This window comes from Haplochromis burtoni, unplaced genomic scaffold (genome assembly GCF_018398535.1).
Source record: "Haplochromis burtoni strain Fernald_Lab_line unplaced genomic scaffold, NCSU_Asbu1 Contig_255, whole genome shotgun sequence".
NCBI classification, from domain to species: Eukaryota; Metazoa; Chordata; class Actinopteri; order Cichliformes; family Cichlidae; genus Haplochromis; species Haplochromis burtoni.
This window is the reverse complement of record NW_024582616.1, coordinates 283,600-303,599: the sequence shown is the minus strand read 5'-3', so window position 1 is coordinate 303,599 and position 20,000 is coordinate 283,600. Positions and strand designations below refer to the sequence as shown.

The 20,000-nt window shown below is 37.8% G+C and overlaps 1 protein-coding gene across 8 annotated transcripts in view; it reads left to right on the top strand.

Moving 5' to 3' along the window:
• Nucleotides 1-20,000, top strand: part of LOC102301272 (chloride channel protein 2) — a 177,711-nt gene that overhangs the window by 108,727 nt on the left and 48,984 nt on the right. For all 8 annotated transcript variants that reach the window (XM_014338738.2, XM_042227328.1, XM_014338739.2 and 5 more), the window contains 3 exons: nt 1,399-1,500; nt 3,843-3,927; nt 5,453-5,608. In XM_014338738.2, the coding sequence (XP_014194224.1) occupies nt 1,399-1,500; nt 3,843-3,927; nt 5,453-5,608 (343 nt within the window). The remainder of the gene's footprint in view (nt 1-1,398; nt 1,501-3,842; nt 3,928-5,452; nt 5,609-20,000) is intronic.

Sequence of the window (20,000 nt, the reverse complement as noted above, 5' to 3'; positions counted from 1 at the left end):
ATCCAAGATGGCCGACTTCTAAATGGCCACCATGGTCACCACCCATCTTGAGGAGTTTGCCCCCTCACATATACTAATGTGCCACAAACAGGACTTGAATATCACCAACCATTCCCATGTTATTACGGTGTATCCATATAAATGGCCCACCCTGTATATTGTATCTTAACTTATTTTACTTGTAAGGATCAGTCAACCAATGAGCGCAGCGTTTCCCCTGTGTGACAGCTGACTCATTTGCATGATGAAGTAAAGTTGTCTACAATAATAACTGAAAAATTAAGTAAAAGAATTGAATATGGAAGGAATGTAGAATGAAAATGCATTGAATGAATGGGTCTGAATGAATCTCTGCAAATGTATATAAATACAGAAAAACCTTTCATAAATGAAGGCCCTGTATTTTTTTTTTTTATTATTATTTTTAATTCACTTAATGCTACGTTAATTTATTGAGTCATACATACGTCTGTACACCATCGCCTGATCATAGCTTTAACACCTTCTTGTCCTCAAACGGTACACTCACCCTTGTTTTAATCATGAGCACAAGCCCAGATTCCAACACTTAACCCCCACCCAAACACACACACACACACACACACACACAGAGGACACCATTTTTTTTTTGTTTGTTTGTTTTTACGTGTACCATACAAAGTGCATGAAAAGGTAGATGTGCTGCGTTTTCCTCAGCTGTGCCAAAGAGGCAAAGACTCCCTCATCATCCTGTTCATTATTTATTCAAAGGTATTTGATGGAATTAATAATGCAAGAGGATAAATTTATAAGCATTAGGTTGTCTGCGTAGCTGTCTGAGTCTATTCTTTCCCGCCACCTTTTCTCTGCTTTCTTTGGCTCTCACTCCCATAAAGAGGACTCCCACCGAGCTTCTAAATGCGCGCTTATATAAACCTCTTTTTCCGCTTTGTCTGAGACTCCCCCACAAATCCCCATCTGACAGTGTTCTCGCTCTTTTATTCCTACTGTCTCATGCCTCTGACTCCCTGTTCATTTTTTTCCATGCTCGTCTTTATTTCTCTCAGTCTACAGTATATGCCTCCCACATGTTTTGTGTACTTTCTCTTTTTTCCTCCATTCCCATATTTCTTTGTTTTCCTGTTCCCCACAACTTTACAGAATTACATTTGCACTTATTACCAGCAACCATCTCCAGTCGATTAGAAACTCATTACATTTTCATTGTTTTTATTGTAGCCAAATGCACTGGGGACACCCTATGGAGGTGGATCAAGTGAGAAAAATGTTGCACTCGATGCGTTGATGCTTTGCTTTGTTTACACTTAAACAAATTTATTCCATTCTGTTTTGATTTGATGCATTATACCGGGTGGGGAAAGGGAAAAAAATAGTCCTACTTGTTTTCTCTGTCTGCAGTATTGCCAGTGGTTTCGGTGGGGCTTTGTTTGTCTACCTGAACCGACTCATTGTCCAGTTCATGAGGAAACAGAAGGTCATCAACAAATTTCTAATGAAAAAGTAAGTATAATCACCTTAATAAAGCAATAGGTGCATACAAAGTACATACCAGAAAGAATATTCACTGCATTTTCTCAAGTGATATAGTAACATCTGATCGTTTTTTTTTCTATGTAAAGCAGAAAGCATGGTGCATTGTTACTTTAAACTTGTGTCAACTGTCAGGATAACATTGTACAATAACCATCATTCGAAAATGGGAAAATGTAAGTTGATTAAATTTTAGTTAATAGTTTTTAGAATTGGCCAAAGTAATGCAGAAATAGTGTTTGATAATTGGTTAATACTGTAATTGCTTTGTAGTAATGTGTGGGTGGTTTATTTGAAATTGCAACTTTAATGAAAGTTGCAATTTCATGACCCTCTGGGAATGAGAATAAATGAATGTGCTCAAAACGACAATAACAATCTCCCGTTCCACCACAAACCTACTAAAGCTGCTTAGCAGAAATCGAGAGTCATCATACCAGGCAGTGTTTTTCCATTCTTCTGTAGTTCAATTTTGGAGAGCCTGTGTGAACTGTAGCCTCGGTTTCCTGTTCTTAGCTGACCAGAATGCTACCTGGTGTGGTCTTCTGCTCGCGCTAGGCCATCTGCTTCAAAATCCAGCATGTTGTACATCCTTGTTTCTCTGCAAACCTTGGTTGTAAACAGTTGACAGGTGACTTCCTATGAACTCAGAGTTCATCAACAAACCAGATTCACAGAGAGAACTGCTGCTTGGTGGATAATATAAACTCTAGAGATCATTTAGTGGGCAAATCTCACTACTTTAAATTAGTTGCTCAGGTCATTTGGCACCAACATCCATGCCATTCAAAGTCACTTAAATCACCTTTATTCCCCATTCTGGTGCTCAATTTTAACTTCAGCAGGTCGTCTTGAGCATGCCTACATACTGAAATGTGTTGAATTGCTGCTATGTGATTATCTCACCCTAAAAAAAACAGTCAGATGTTTATAAATGGGTATTAGGTACTGATTATAATTAGATTTTTTGTTAATAGTACCTGTCCACTACTGAATTAATAAAATAAAAAAAATAAAATAAGCACATCGTGTAACATTGCATCCAGCGGAGTGTGAATGGTAGCTAGAAAGCACTTAACAGCATAGAAGACAGTGAATAGGTGAATGTGGCATCTTGTACAGAGCACTTTGAGTACTCCTGGAGAGTAGAAAGCGCTATATAAGAATCAGTCCTTTTACTTGTAAAAGCCAAATTCAGATTAGGAATTTTTAGGGTTTGTAATATTAAAATAAGTTTATGTAGCATCAGATGTCAGACAAAATAGCAGAAATGCTCTTTTTTTCTTCTTCTTTATTTGGAGCATTATGATGTACGTGACCTGTTCTTGATCAGTGTCAAGGAACATTATGGACAAATGCTTATTTGATTTGTAACTTTATTTTTTCTTTTTTAACCCTGTAAGATCTCAACCATGAAATCATTGCCAGAAAATTCATTTTTTTGGAAAATGGAGCATTTATTGAACCTTAAATCTTTTTAAAAGAAATTAAATATTAATTTGCACATATTAGTTTTAATTTGAACCATATTTTTACAATTTTAAATTTTAATAAATTGTGCCATTAACCTCCTAGGACCTGGTGTCCACATTTGTGGACATCACATTTTGGGTTATTTAGACCAAAATACTCAATTTTGCACTACAAGGGCCTGATATCCACTTATGAGGACATTATACTGCTACTGTTCTATCAAAATATTAAACAAATGTCCTCATATGTGGCTCCTATTTTTCTTAGAAACAAAAATCAGGTTAAAAAAAAAATCTGGTAATTCTTTGTTTTTACATTCATCGGGTCCCAATCAGCCCAAATATCAAAGAGAAATTAAAAATGCATGCCGTGGAAGAGTTCGGGTCTTAGGAGGTTAATTTCGCTTCTTTCAGGGGACAAAAAATCTCACTATATAAAAGTCTCAAAAACTCATGTATCGAAGATGATACACGATTGGATTAAAAGGGATAACAAAATCCTACAAAAGACCTAGAAGATTTTCTCTTTCACATGACACTGAAAGCTGAGCACAGACCTGCTCAGTAGCCGCAATAAAATCTGCTCCCCCGACAGGATCCTGTAAAACAAAAGGTTAAACATTGTTGGACATTTGTACAAATATTGGGATAAATAGCGTTAATTGAGTTGTCTGAAGCGGTGCTAACAGGAACGTCGTCATGTACTCACAAATGTGCAGACTTTATATAATCAAAGAAAACAGTTTTATCACCAAGCCTATTTAAGTGTCACACATCGATTGTGCCTGCTTTTTTAAATCTCTTTTACTGTTTCTCTCCTTGTCTTTCTTCCTCTTTTAGACGTCTGCTGTATCCAGCACTGGTCACTTTAGTCCTTTCTACCCTCACATTTCCTCCTGGCTTTGGACAGTTTATGGCTGGAAAAGTACGTTCCCCAATTTCATTCAACATATATTATTTTTATTACATATACTCAACACCCTGCAACTATTACATTGGATGTAAAAGAAAGCCTGGGGCATTATGGACCATTATGGTATGATATTGTATTATATTTAAAATTTATGTTATGTGTCCACTGCATTTTTTGTGTCGTAATTTATGTGCAGTAAGTGTCACTGTGCAGGCCCTGAGTGCATTCAGATGTATCCATCTAACCATGATTTTCATGTCTCACTGTGTTTGCGAGCCAACTTAGATCAATAAATAACAACTTTATTACCATTCATGTCAGGGTGTAGTTGTTTTTTAATGTGTGCAGCGCAGGTTCACATGTGTTTGTGTGTCACCTGTGTACCCTGGAGGATTGGATGAGCATACTGTCTTTTTGCTCCTGCGATGACTCGCAAGTGTGTGCTTGTGGCTTCTCTCCAATATCACTCACTTCATCTGTCTTAATTATCAGTATTAGAAAGGGAATAGCCTCTGCATCAGAGGATGTTGCACACACACCGACAGTACACACACATGTGCTGTCGCTTGGTCTTGGCCGCGAATGAGACCGTGAGTCAGGCCTGTATGGCTCTAAATCTGCCCACACTGGCCCACTCCTCTTTGGAGTGCACACTCAAAATTGTGTATCTTAGTCTTACTCACAACCTCTTCATTGGTGAGCTTTGTGGATGTGGGCAGCGTTATCCCCACCAGTGTGCACCGTCAGTTTTAAAAAGCTGCAGCTCACTTTGTGCTCTTATACTCAATGCCTGCAATACTGAAAAAGTTGGAATACTTTGCAAAATGGAGAGTTCTCCAGATTCTCTAAATCTTTTGATTTTATGTACCACTGATCAATACTTTATAAAACTATAAATGGACTTTTTCACTTTTAAGTACAAGTCTTATTCACCCAGAGACCCACATATTCATAAGGTGCTATTATCTATAGCTAAGCACCTTCACACTTCACTATCTCACCCAAGGATGCATCAGCATCCTTTTGCTGACTGCTGAACCTCTGCCCATCTTCACTTCAGAGAAACGCTGCCTATCTGAGATGCTCTTTTTATACCCAGTCATGTTGCTGACCTTTTTTTTACCTGACATGTTGCCAAGTAACCTCATTAATTGCACAACTTTCCTCCAGCTGTTTCTTTTTAATACCATTTAAAAAGAGGTATTAAGATGAGAAATGGGTAATGATTTTGATTTTAGCAAAAAATTCTAGGCGCATGTGACCAAAGTTTTCTCTTTCATTATCACTTTTGTTGTCTTTTTTAGATAATGAATTATTTAATTTATTTAGATTTATGCAAAATGCAAAGAACAAAAAAAAAAGTGATAGTGCAACTCAGAGAAATCATGGATTTTTTACTGACCTAGTGATTGTTTATGTGCATTGTATCTGTGAGTGTGTGTAACCATCCTCCAACTTGGCCTGTTTTTCTTTTTTTTCCCCTTTTAAGTTTTTAAATGAATCTTAATCTGAATGAAGCATGTTGATTGGTTTGCAGCTGACTCAGAAAGAGGCGTTGGTGACACTACTGGACAACCGAACCTGGGCCAAACAGGGCATCGCCGAGGAGTTCGACTACATTGGAAATGCACAAGCCTGGAGGCACCCGCAAGTCAACGTCTTTGTCACGCTAGTCCTCTTCATCGTAATGAAGGTAGGAAGAGCTAAAAATTATTAAAAAAGACTCTGGAGTTTTTAATGCAAAATGTTTTCAGTTGTTTGCAATTTTTTAATGTGAAAACTAAATTTATCACAGTTGTTAGACTCTGTTGGCTCTTTCTGGTTGCTTCCCTTCCTTTGCTGGACTATTTAGTTTCTCTCTGAATTGAAGCATGTATGCTGGCACAGTGAGTAAATCCCATACACAGTGCATGACAGGATGTACTGCATTATAAATCCAAGGAGTGTTCACCTTTTTATTTAACACTAGAGCTGAGCTAATAGGCCAAATAGAACAGATCACATCTCTTCTTCTCACTGGTGAAGAGCAAAGGGAGACCATGTTAAATTAAAAAAATGTTGTCTGTCTTCCCCCTCAGTGTGTTATAGTTGTTTTCCCAGGAGTTTTGTGTCACTTTGATGCTGTATCAGTGAGCGAAAGGACTGATTGAAGAGGATTCAGCAGTCGGCTACAAGAATAAAGTCACATCATTATGTCTTCTGACTTTATGTAGAAGACATAAAGATGGAGAGATTCCAAAAAGTAAAGCTAAACTGTGGCTATAAATAGAACTTCTCATGCTATAGATGTAAGAAATTGACCCTCAGCTTCAGTAAACACTTTCCTGGTGAGTTCAGGAAATGGGCCTTATTGGCGTCCTCCATGATTTGTTAATTATTCCACTTGCAACTGGTGCCCTTCTGTTGATACATGTAGAAAACACAGAATGATATTTAACTGAACCTACAGCTCAGACCATTTTGACGATCCCTGGTCCAGCTCTTTGAGTCAGGATGGAACCGATGTCCGGGTTTGCCGTTGTTCTAGCACATCCACTGTTCTGGATTGTCCCATAGATTCAATTTTAAGTGACTCATGTTGCAGCAGAGAGGTGTGGAAAAAATGCAACATCCATCTCTCGAAAAAAATTTATATTTAAAAAAAAAAAAGGTTTTACTGAGATGACATATGTAGACAAAGTACCAGTTCTTGGACTTGGCTCAACTCCTAAGTTTGAGTGAGGGCCGAGCGTGGTGGAATGAAGGCTCTGCAGTCCTGGCCTCTATGGACTCAAGAAGCTGAATAGTTAGTATGTATTCATTTATCTCCTTTACCGCCCATTCTCCTGTTTTTTTTCTAGTGCTCAGTAACAAGAAAAAACAGGATTGGTCATTCTGTGCTCCACCATCCTGCCTGTTTAAGAACACGGGACCGCTTGTCTGGCTTTTTATGTAACCTTTACTTATTGGGCTGCACTGCTCAGCTGAAATGAAATGTCCTTTTCCAATACAAAAACACGGAGTGTGTTGTGGGCTTCATACAGCAAGCAGACTTCACACAGAAGTAGGAGTGGGTGCCAAGTAGAGTGGAGTAATGTGTAGGGGAGTATATGAGAGGGTGCCTGCGAGGGGGATTTGGGGGGACGTTTTTTAAATGTAGCTTTTTAAATCTGGATAGCTGTTACTGTACATGACATGAGTCAGCAAAGCTACACAGCTGTGCAATCCACTGGGGAGTCAACATATCACATAACACACAATATTAAAAAAGAAACAGAAAGTTGGCTTCCTAAACAACAGAAACAAAAAACACCCCGAACATCAGGGAAGTAGTGAGGAGTCATGTGACTTTACCTGGTACCTGGCTCAGGTGGAGGTAGATAATTAACAAAGAATTAACAAACTTTAGATAATAACACTGGGCGACCGTGGCTCAGGGGGTTGGGAAGCGTATCTGTAACCGGAAGGTCGCCGGTTCGATTCCTGGGCTCTCTGTCCTTGTCGTTGTGTCCTTGGGCAAGACACTTCACCTACTGGTGTTGGCCAGAGGGGCCGATGGCGCGATATGGCAGCCTCGCTTCTGTCAGTCTGCCCCAGGGCAGCTGTGGCTACAACTGTAGCTGCCTCCACCAGTGTGTGAATGTGAGAGTGAATGAATAGTGGCATTGTAAAGCGCTTTGGGTGCCTTGAAAAGCGCTATATAAATCCAATCCATTATTATTATTAGCCACACATTAGTGAAGTCTAATTTTATATCGATGACCATTTCAGTGTCATTTAACAACTCCTGTTTCTCTGTGTAAATGAAACTGATATGCAATTAAACATCCTTAAATATCAGTGCAATATAAGAAGCTGTCTATTTATAGACTTTGCAGTTTGACAGCTGTGTGAACATTATTATAATAACCATTATCCACAAAATCTTAAATCCAGCTCATGTTACATATTAGAATAATGAACTTTAAATTGTTTGTTTACTTCTCTAAACATAAAAATATCATGTATTTTTAATATATGTTTTTTATTTATATATTGATAATGGGCTACATTCTTTTGCCTTGGGAAGTCTGGAGGCTAACTTGGCTATCATAGGGCAAAAAGTGGAGCACCCCCTGGGCAAGTCACCAGTCTGTTTTAGAGTTTTTCAGCATTGTCGATTAAACATTGACAATATTAATTATTGTTCAGTTAACCTGAGATATTGTGAAAGTTACCCAGAAATGTTTATTTTTGGTATTAGGAATATTTTTTTATTTTTTAAAAGGCTGAAGAAAACGCTTCTCTGCTTCCCCAGCCTATAATTTTCATGTACTTTGTAACTTGTGAGTCATTTAAGCTTTATGGAACTTTTACACCACTATTCAGACTATAACCATGTTGTTATGGTCACAAGTGCTCATCCTGCAGGTATTACTCTTATTTCAAAGTCTCTTTGCAGATACTTTATTATTTATTGATGCATCTGTTACGTTTCAGCACGCCTCTCTGTGTTTCGATGTTCTTCCAATATGAATCATCACATTTTTTTTTAATATTTCAAATCCTACAAATGGGTCCTTTGAATTTCATTGCCATAAAGTCATCTAAATTAAACTCATAAAGTAAACAAATGGCCCTCTAGGCTTCCCTTTTGTCAAAAAAACAAACACAATCTGCCCTTCATAAAATGGCAAAGTTGTGAAAGCAGAATTACAGCCAAGCGCATTGTCCTACAAAATTTGGTTAAAGACACTTGGTGAAACAGGAATCCAACACTTACCTAAGCTCCGGTGTCAAAGTTATGTAAGCAAAGAGATTGATGATGCGCACCATGTAACAGCAGTGCCAGGAACTGACTCACTATCATTGTTTCTCAACAGCATAATAGCGAATGTCTCTCGCAGCTGTTTTTCTGGTCTTGGTGAACAAAGCACAGTCAAATCCCAACTTTGAATCAGTTTATAGAGTGAGTTTGATTCCCTTGTCTCTTGCATAAAGCCACTAACTTGTCTTATTCCTGTGTGTGTGTGTGTGTGTGTGTGTGTGTGTGTGTCAGATTCTGTCCTACTGCTGTCCTTTATCAAAACTCTTTCAGCATCATTCCTCTCAGCGTGACGTCCACCTCATGTGTAGGTGTGCCTATGTGCATCTTCTGGGCATGTATAGGGTTACCAAATATGCAGCATTTCGTGTAGGTCACATATAGGATAGGCATAACACGCACGCACACATGCGCACACATACACACACCAAACTTTTCTAACTAAATCACACCCCTGCAAAATGTCATTGGACAGTTTAACATCTGTCTGTATGGATGCACACACTTGGTCTCCCTTTTACACACAATTACAGTCCATACATCCACACCAGAACATAATACAACACACGCACACACAACATTCAAAGTGAGGCTGTAATGGCTCTGTCTAATTACAGCCTTTGGTTTTCCTGGATTCAGCCTGGTGACTTTCAAAGGAGAGATTGCTCCCTCTCCCTCTCCTGCTCTGTAATGAATGGTTCTTTTATTCAACTTGGCAGCCATCTTGTCTCGTTGCGTCTTTTCATGTCGAAACTTCAGGAAGACCGAATTCAGCAGCTGAACTTCTGAAAGCCAAGGTGCAGATAAAATGTTTAGTGTCAGGCAGTTCCAGCAGCTGGTCAGCCGGTGAAGCTGCTGTATGTGTATTTGAATCATGCAAATCAGTACAAGACAAGACAGGAAGTTAAAGAAAGTTCCTCAAGAAAAGGCTGAATTGCTGTTGTTGTGAGGTGCAGTGCTGATAACATTCAAGTCTCTCTCTCTCTCTCTGCAACACACACACACACACACACACACACACACACACACACACACACACACACACACACACACACACACACACACACACACTCACACTCATTTGGCATGCTTTGTAGTTAAATGCTATTTTTAGTGGTGTGCAATTATGCACATCAACAGCTCTCAGGAAGAGATGAGTTTATTAATATAGGTATGTCCTCCAGCCTGTGCGAGTCCTTTGTTATCTGTTGGTGTGTGTGCATCAGTGACAGAGAGCTGGCGGGACTGTAATTGGAGTGGGAATAGAAGAAGGGCCCCCGAGGGTCCCATGAGGCCCCTGGGCGACAGACTGTCCTCTGAATGTGACACACACATGCAAGTACAGAGGGCTCCCAGATGACTGACAAATTAGAGTATAAATGTCCTGGATAGTGCGTCATAACTGATACCCTTGACTTCACTATCCTTCACTCTGTCTGCCTGCTCCTGTTCTCCTGATTTCATTGTTTTCCATCATTTTAGTCAAAGAAACATCAATCAAAATCGGTCTCAACACAAGGTGCAAGAATTGTGAGTCTTGTGCTCTTATGAATAGATATATAACTTAATTTAATCAGGGGGAACCAACTGGGACCAAAGCTTGGATTGGCTGTACTTTACTGTCATTACCTGATCAAAAAGAGAACAAAACTAGCAATTATTTACTCAAGGACAAAAAAACTGAAGGTGTGACCTGATGTAGTCTGTTCCACCTTTAAGGCGGATCAGTGGATTTTGTATTGAGTATAAGGTATTATCACAATATGTAACTGCAATGTGTAACTTTTTCAAATTACTATGTAAGTTACAGACACACCTTTCAGTTTCAAGTTACCCAGAACAAAGGTGGGAAATGAGTTCTCCCATGGGGGCACATAAGAAACTGGGACTGAACAAGAAGCTGAACTCAGTTCTTTAAAAGCTTATTGGTGCGGCCCTCTACAACAGTTTCTTATGTGGCACATTAGAAAAGTTCATTTCCCAGTGTGACACCTAAAAGTGTGATTGATAGCAAGGAAAGTGGAAAAAACTTGTGAGGAAGGAAAACTGATCATTTTTGTGTGGAACAAACCACAACTAACTGGCAAACAAATAAAAACCAGAAAAAACGCCAACTGAAGAAAAACAAAGATAAGCATTGTGGAAGCTACTCATTTCAGGCCAAGGATGTAAACAGCCTTCTACCCAAGTGCATCACATGTGTGGAGCAGCTGACTAATCTTACTGGGGACACAGGCCAAAGAGGTGCTTGGAAACCCAACAACTCTTCTGAGAAAAGTGGGACAAACCTGGCATACAGTCTAAACCAGAGACACCATGACAGATTGAAAGTGCAACAAGGTAGTGCTAATGAAGCTTATAGCAAAGCAATATATTATGTTTTAATTTTAGCTTCCTCTTTAGTGCGCCATTGGCACAAAATATTCTAAAACTACTGAGGTTCTTTAATTCATAAATGGGATATCCAAGGGTTCTTGAAAATCCAAGTTTTAAAAGTGATGATGATTAGCATGGTATTAGTTTAAAAAATAATTTGGTAAAAAGGAAAAAAAATCTAATTCTAAGAGAGCTATGACAGCATGCAGGGGCTTAATCGTGTTGGCAGCAAGAAACCTAATTATTTAAAGCTTCTTATGCAGCTCCTCAGCATGAGTTGTAATAGCAACTTGATCATCTAACAAGATATGCAGGTGCAAGATGGGAAGGCTTTTATTTGAGCCCCTTATTTGACTAAAAGGAAAATTTAGAGGGTTTTTTCATGTGGGATCTGGTAGAGAGTATGTTATTACTCTTCTCTAGCTTCAGAGGGAGCTTAATTTTAATGAAAGTCTTCTGGAAAAAAAGAAAAATCAGATTTTAATTTTGGCAAAGCATTGTCAGTAGAGGTTCCAGATGGTAATAGCTATTACTAGTATACTATTTACTTATCAGTGAAATACAGATATACAAGAGACTATCTAGTACGTCTGCTGCAATATGACCAAAATAACCATATGTGTCATATACAAATACATGCATTTGTTTATTACACATACACTATACAATATATTTTGAAGTAGCCTTATGCAATATGTAATTGAAATGCTGACTTATAGGTTTAGTTGAAATTTCCATGAACCTTTTAGGAATTTTGGCCATTTTTATACAAAATCTCTTATTTTCAGAGGCTCAAAAGTTATTGGACAGTTTACTGACAGGTAGTTTCACAACCAGGTGAGAACCGTTCATTTGATATTTCATCAAAGATGAAGCAAACATCTATCTAACTGACTTCTATTTGAAGTTGATTTCAGTAGTTCAATTTATAGATTGCCACTGTAATTTTAAATATCATCCCCCTAAGAAATGTCAACACAGTTGAGGGAGGCTGTCACTTGGCTACAAAAAAACTAAATAACCCAGTCAGAGAGAGAGAGCAAAAACTTTGGCAGTAGCCAAATCATCAATCTGGTAAATTGTTAAGAAAGAATGAATGCACTGGCCAGCAACACCAAAAGGCCTCAACAGTGTCTTTAGTAAGTAGGCATCATGCCAACAATGAGCTCTTGCAAGAGCCACACAAACCCATATATAAGAAATAAAAGAAAAGTTCTGTCTTTGGCCAGTTTTTGTGCATTTAGAATTTTTTTTTTTTCATGGTCCAAGCATGCAGCATCATGTAAAATCTGTTTGTCACCATGAACACTGTTTTACAGACTCAAAATGCCTAAAATACATTTAATTAATCTAAAATTGCTTTAAAAGGTTTGACAGAGCATTTTTATTCAACATCTTCTGTAGCAGCAGTGTGTCAGCATCAGTGTGATTTGACCACATTGCATTTAAGTCATACTTGTAGTTATGTTTGTCATCAAATGTCAAAGTATTAGCTCTGTTACAGTGAAAGGCAAAACATAAGTACGTCCTGAAAAGACAACCTTTGGGGGGTAGATGTCTATATTTGACGTTCTGGCCTACTTTTTACACTTTACTGCTGATTCGGTTAATCATTCATTTTCACATAAAGCCTATTACATCAGTGGCGTGATAACTAAGGCGCATCATTTTTTTTTTAAAAGGCAGCTGTTCAGATTTTTGTTGAGCAAGCACAAAGCTAATATTATACACTGATTAAATCTCAGTTGAGTATATTAACAAATGATGCTTTCTCCTAAAATAGTATAGCCCCGAAGCAGCTTTAGAACTTTTAAGACTCATTAAAGCTACTGTCAAAATTCACAAGGTTCATTAAGAATTTTCTAATTGGATTTTAATAAGGAAAGATTTCATGCAAGTGGTTTCCTTGATCACTTGTTCCACTTGAATTTGCAGCGGTTTAAACCAATAACCCAAACAGTCCCAGCTTGATTTTCAGGTCTTAAGTTTGCTGCCTTCCACTGCTTATCAAAGTCCCCTTTCAGTTTGAGGGCAGAGATCCTCATAAATCTTCATGGTCGTGAACTACCTCTGCGAGATGTACATCTACTAGATTACGTTAGATTAGATTAGATGAAACATTAATGACTCCTTCAGGGGGAAGCGAGTCATTGCTTCAGCAAAGAATTGGATAGAGCAATAGATAAGAGGACATAAATAGTAATAGAGCAAATAAAGGGTAGAGGGATATGTTCGGAAATGCTAATGTGTCTCCTCTAAAACAATCGGCTCTCAATTATATGGTCGTACTACGTCAAATTGAAAACTATCCATTTGCTTTATTCTCTGCACACTTTGGCTCAAAAACCTCAGAACCTTTGGCAGTAAGTGTTAGAGCAGGGTAGGGTTATAGCTAAACTAAATACACACACACACACACACACACACACACACACACACACACACACACAGTCAGACTTGACTTATCAGACCATGTTGATTAATTCTCTAATTAGTTATATACCATTAATTATGTACAAACTGTCTTAGGTCCAGCAGGATGTTGAATGTAGCTGAGTCACAGTTAGAGGAACTTGCTGCCCCCCCTGTTTTTATGAGAAATGCAGTATAATTGATAGTAATGAATGAAACTGAGCATCAGGAAGTTTTTATTGATGAAGATGGCATTGCAAATCATCAGCATTAGCATTTGTTGTGGTAGTGATGGTGTAGAATCAACCTTAACCAGACGATAGACAAAGGTATTCAAAGGAAACTACAGAGAAATGTCATGTATAGTAAGTATTAGTTTAAAAAGATTTAAGGAAAGTGCAAACTACTAGTAAACAACAACTAGCAAAGAGTTGACACAGGCCCTGAGAGATGCATCTGTATTTTGTTTTTTGTTGTTGTTGTTTTTTTAACGAAAACCTCATCAGAAATGGTCTCAGTGCCATTTTTAAAAAGGAGGAGGAGAAAGGTACAACAGTGTCTACAGTCATCTGTAAAACCAATGAGACACTGTCATGGTTTGGGGCTATTTCTCCCAGTGGTGTCTGGGTTCTCATGAAAGCTGATGTAATTATGAAGGCAGAAAATACAAACTCATTTTTTCCTACAAACTGTATTTCTAGTACAGCATTGGTGTACTACTAGGAAATAGTTGCAACTTGAAAGTATGATTTCTATATAAAAAATATATTTTACTTTATAAATATTTATACAATATGGTATTACAAATGTGGACACGATAATGTAGCATTAATTCCCATGGAGCCATATTTACAGCCAGGAGTATCCTGTCCGTGTCTATTAGTTTATGCCCCCAAGTGCAACAACTAGCTCCAAGCCACCTGAAGGAGTGCCCATTGGCAGCTATTACTCTGCAGACATCAGTTCAGTTGCTATAATTGAGGTTTCCGTCCTATAAGGCTGGAGAATAAAGTTCCTGCAGTATCCTGCCACAGTCACCCGTGCTCAAGTGTTTTTGACCATGTTACTATGAGTAAACAGGCTGCTGGTTTAGATTACACTGTCATCTACACACTCTCAACAGAACTGCTGAAAGTCTATTTGCAAATGACATCTTATTTTTCACAATATTTGTATCTTTTTTGACTGGGTGTCTCCAAAAAATATTACATGCACAAAAATATTCATTTTTAATCATAAGTGCTAAAATGCCCTAATTGTAAAATAGCTAAATTTAAATGTGAACATCTTTATCCTTTATGGTTAAGAAAATGAGTGTGTCTTACAAGATGAACATAAGAAAGCACACCAAATTAATTAATGTTGACATTAAGGTGAAAAACAAAACACAGACACAGATTAATGTATGTAAATGTTGACACAGCACTTTTTTCTTTCTTACTGCTCACTGAAAACTTTGTGCTTCATTCTAAACATTTTATCTGTCTCATATTTATGTTCAACTTGGAACCACTAGTTAGTTTACACATGTGTCTTTGGACTCAGGCTGGAAGATAGAGCACCCGTAGGAAACCCAGGGAAATGGGAAATGCAAACTCCACGCAGAAAGGCTCCCATGGGGTTGACATAGCGAGTTGTTTAGTTATTATTGTAAGAAGAAAGGTGGAGCATCCTCAAAACAGAATGACAAAGTGCTTATTGAGTGGAGGCTGGGGTGGATGGATGGGTCAACACAAAACAAACTTTACTGATTATAGACATAAATAACAAATATTCATTTTGTTACCAAAATAAATTCTAAATGTCAGGGATTGCTTATGGTCATACTCTATGACCATGATTACTTTATTACAAATTACCCTTAAATTTAAATTTAAGGGTAAATTTAAGGTTAAATTTTTCATATTTATTTCCTATCTTATTCATAGCCTTTCCTTTTTTGTTTTCTTTAGGTCACGAGCAGTTGTCCAAGCATTTCACTGCATATCGTACTGTGTATGACTGTGTACGTGACAAATAAAATTTGAATTTGAATTTGAAATTAACCCAACTGGTTTTGTGCTGAAACCTTAATTATGGTGTTATCACGAAAAACGTCTTGGGTTGAATAATTTTAGTTATCAGTCATCAAGATTGAACTGTTTCTGACACTTAATCAGTATAATTTGAAGTGGAATTTAGAAAGCAAGAAATTGTTTAAAATTTTAGATTTGGTTTTTGTAACACAATTGTCTGCATTCACTTTCTCATTGTTGTGTTTGTTTAATAAAAACAAACAAGATTTTCTGCTGAACTTTTTAAAATGCCAAATATCCACCAAACTTTACATTTTCTAATTCCAGACTCTTACTTTTTAGTACCAAAAATCAGTCACAAGTATTATGATTTTAGAGTAAATTGTACACAATTTATGTTGCGTTTCTATTTGTTAATTTACGGGCCTTTATTGTGAGCCAAAGATGAGATAAGAATTACTTTTTTTTAAAGTAACACAACAATGGGCACAGTGTTTCTGAGCATCATAAAATACAAGGTGTGTGAAGGTCTACCTGTAGTTTAACCACCCGGTAACAGTGGACTCCTCTCAGATCAGTGTGGCCTCAGTATTGGCAATATAACCCACACATACCCGAGGACACACTCACCTTCTTGTGTACTGCTTTCCTGGGAGTTCATGGCCTCTAATAAAGTTAAGCCTCTTCTTATGAGTTCTCAGATCTTTTAAAAGTTCCCAACTCTTATTCTAGTTTTACTGTCTAGGTGGAAGAGAAAGAATGAGAGAGGAAGGAAAGTCTAAAGATTATTTCACACTGCTGTCTTCATTTTCCCATGAGGCCTATTTTGTGTTTTGTAACCGTGTGTGTGTGACTGTGTTTTAGCCTGATTCTCTTCGCTGAGTCCGTGTTATAGTGTGTGTGAACACCTACGCACATATGTGTGTTTGTACGGGGTGCGAAAGCGGTGGCAGTTTAGGGTCACAGAAGGAGATCCATTACGTCACCATGGCAGCCAGCCTTAATTACAGCTAACTATAGTTGGAGCAGAGGGAGCAGAAAAGGGAGAGAGAGCGACGGAGCAATGAGTGTAATTAAAAAGTCTATTTGAAACCATGAGATTATTACAGTGATGAGGTTTGTGTAATGGCTTGTACAATACACTGATTCATGTGTCTCTTTCTGTGCATGCAAACACTGAAAATATAAGCCTGTGCTCAATACATTACCCGCTCTGTGCCGAAGAATACGTGCCAATTAATAGTACTGGCCTATTTAAAGGTAACATCATGTAAAATAATCTCTAATTGCACTATTGATCCATTTTAGACTGATTCTTTTTTTTCTGATCAGCAGGCTAAAATGATAGAACAGTAGCAGTATAATGTCCTCGTAAGTGGATATCACGCCCATGTAGAGCAAAATTTAGTATTTTGGTCTAAATAACCCAAAATGTGAAATCCACATATGTGGACGCCAGGTCCTAGGAGGTTAAAGACCCTCAAGGTCACCTTACATTATTACAACAAAATTAAAAAAATAAGGTAAACAAAAATAAAAAGTATGTATGTACAAGTATGACAGTATAAAAGCTAAACGAAATAAAAAATGGACTAAGACAGAAAAGTGATTAAGGGTATGCAATTCTGAATACATAGGTTTTAAGATGTGATTTAAAAACAGAGTTAATAGTGCGGAGATCTGGTGGAAGTGCATTCCAAAGTTTTGGTAGTCAGTCCCATTGTAGTCAGGTGAGCAGTTGGAACAGACAGAAGGGAAGCTGAAGAAAAGGGGAGTGTACGTAGGGGTGAGTACATGTGAAGAAGGTCAGGTAAATATGGAGGCGCAAGGTTTTTAAGTGCTCTTAAGTAAGAAGCAGGATCTTGAAATTGACTTGGAGGTGAACTGGAAGCCAATGAAGCTGTGTTAGAACAGGTGTTATATGTTCAGAAGATCTAATTTTTCATATAATATGAGCAGCTGTATTTTGAACTAACTGCAGTTTATGTGGAGGCTTATGAGGTAGACCATAGAGAAGAGAATTGCAGTAGTCTAAACTAGATGTGACAAAAGCAGTACAAATATGGCGGTACTGTTTGGAGAGAGTGAAGGATGAAGGCGGTTAATATTACGAAGATGAAAATAAGAAGACCGAGTGATATTATTTATATATGTTGTGAAGGAAAGAGTGCTGTCGAGGATGATACCAAGACTCTTATCCTCAGGGGAAGGGGTGACAACAGCGTTATCAATGGATAATGAAAGACTTTGGTTAGAACTTTAGTCAGTTTTGATTTGGTGCCTATTAGAATAAATTCTGTTTTATTACCATAAAGTTTGAGAAAGTTATGAGTAAACCAAACCTTGATTTCACTTAAACAGTCAGAAATGGATGTGGGTAGGAGAGTAGCTGTCATCTGTGTCATCTGTGTAGCAGTAAAAGTGGATATTATATGACAATGAGCCTAAACAGACTTCAAAGTTAATTACCCCAGTGATTCTACTTTAGAGACATGAACAGGTAGAAACAGAGGCTGCAGTCTAGCTGCTCATCACTGCCTTTGTTTCTTGTTGAAGTTCAGGCTCTGGCTGGTGGGCTGGGGTCTTCATGCACTCAGCTTTAACATCACTCTGCTCTTGGCTAGCTTTGAGTTAGCATGCTATCTGTGCAGATGCTACTTAAACAATTAAAATTGTTCAAATTCACAATCTCAGGTCAAGATCAAGGAAACAAAATCAGTAAAGATTATATTAGTCCAACTGTGTGACCCTTTGTAGAGACCTGTTACTTGGTTGGGAACAGCAAGTAAAAACTGTTCCCAACTGTTTCCACCACATACAGTCTCAACCATAAAATGTTGTATACCCAACTTTACATTGTATGTTAATATTTGTATTTAAATGGACATAGTTTTTTGAATTTGTTATTTAAAGTAAAGTATTTTGCTTTGATTTTTCAAAATGACATGGAAACATATGCACAAGCCTACCTGTAGTTTAACAAATTACAGAATAAATGATTACAGAATTTGGAGAAAAGGTTTTGACATTTTAGCTTTAACTTACTCAAAAATGTGAACTTTTAAAATACTCACTAATTGATTTACTTACAGTCGATTAGTTTATTACTCAATTCAAGGGCTATTAAAGCACTTTAGCTCCAAATCCTCTTTCCTTTTCTTTTCGTTAGTACCTTAACCTCCTAAGACCCAGACTCTTCCACGACATTCATTTTTAATTTCTCTTTGATATTTGGGCATATTGGGGCCCGATGAATGTAAAAACAAAGAATTACCAGATTTTTTTTTTTTTTACCTTAATTTTTGTTTTTAAGAAAAATAAGAGCCACATATGAGGATATTCGTTTAAAATTTTGTTAGAACAGTAGCAGTATAATGTCCTTGTAAGTGGACCCAGCAAAATTGAGTATTTTAGTCTAAATAACCCAAAATGTGAAATCCACATATGTGGACGCCAGGTCCTAGGAGGTTAATGGATTGGATAATCAAGACCTAGGGAGACTCGCACTGAAACATTTTTACCCCTCATTCACTGGGAACCTGATTCTAAGGCACTTCCCAACTTTCGTTACACAGTTCAGCTGAAACAAGCTCGTACATGTGTCTTGTACTCTCTGTTAAACTCCTGTTTCTGTCTGAAAGGAAAATGAAACAACCTCAACCAGCATTTAGTGTTGTACAAGCAATATTTCAGCCTCACATTCAGACTCTCACATTTCCTAGAAAACTCATGTTCGAGATAATTAATTTCTTACATAAGCAGTCAGTTTGGTGTCTAGAGTATCTCTTTTCAAATATGATGGTTGTTCCTTTTCTGGGCCTCTTTGATTTCCCAAATCAGCATTGCTTCCTGGCCAGAATGTGCACATCATCATTGTTGAGAGTCAAGAGTCGGGGCCGGAGGTGTAGAGAGCAGAGTTGTGGCCCGACGAGGTAGCTCTTCTGTTTTGCGCTTAACCAACAGTTGTTTGGTTTCCCCAGTGTATGATTCACAGCAATCCTGTTGGCACTGAGGGCAAGTCAGAGAGATGTGATTGTTTTGTAGCCTTAACAGACTGAATGTTTGGAAGATGCTTTTGGTGTGTGTTGTGAGTAGAGTGCAGCATGTTGGTGCTCATGATTCAATGCACCTTGGATTACCGGTCTACAGTACAGAAGTGATCCAAATGGCCTTCATGTGTGAACTGGTGACCGTGGGAACAAGTAAGGATTTGACTCAGTGAGGATTTCTTTATTAAGACATTGAAAAGGTTAAAAAATACACTTTGTTCTACAAATAAACTGAGTTAGAGTTAACTTTGAAGGTTGACTTAGTCAGTCTTAACTACCTCAAGTGTCAAGGATGGAAAGAGTGATCAGACAGTTTTTACTGAAGAACCGATAAATACTATGCTGGTAGTGTGGAGTATAAATGGAATTTTAATAAGACTTTTTAATCTAACATTGAGTTCAGTCAAGTAAGCGTGGATCATCGTTTTAACGATGTCCCAGGTATCAGTG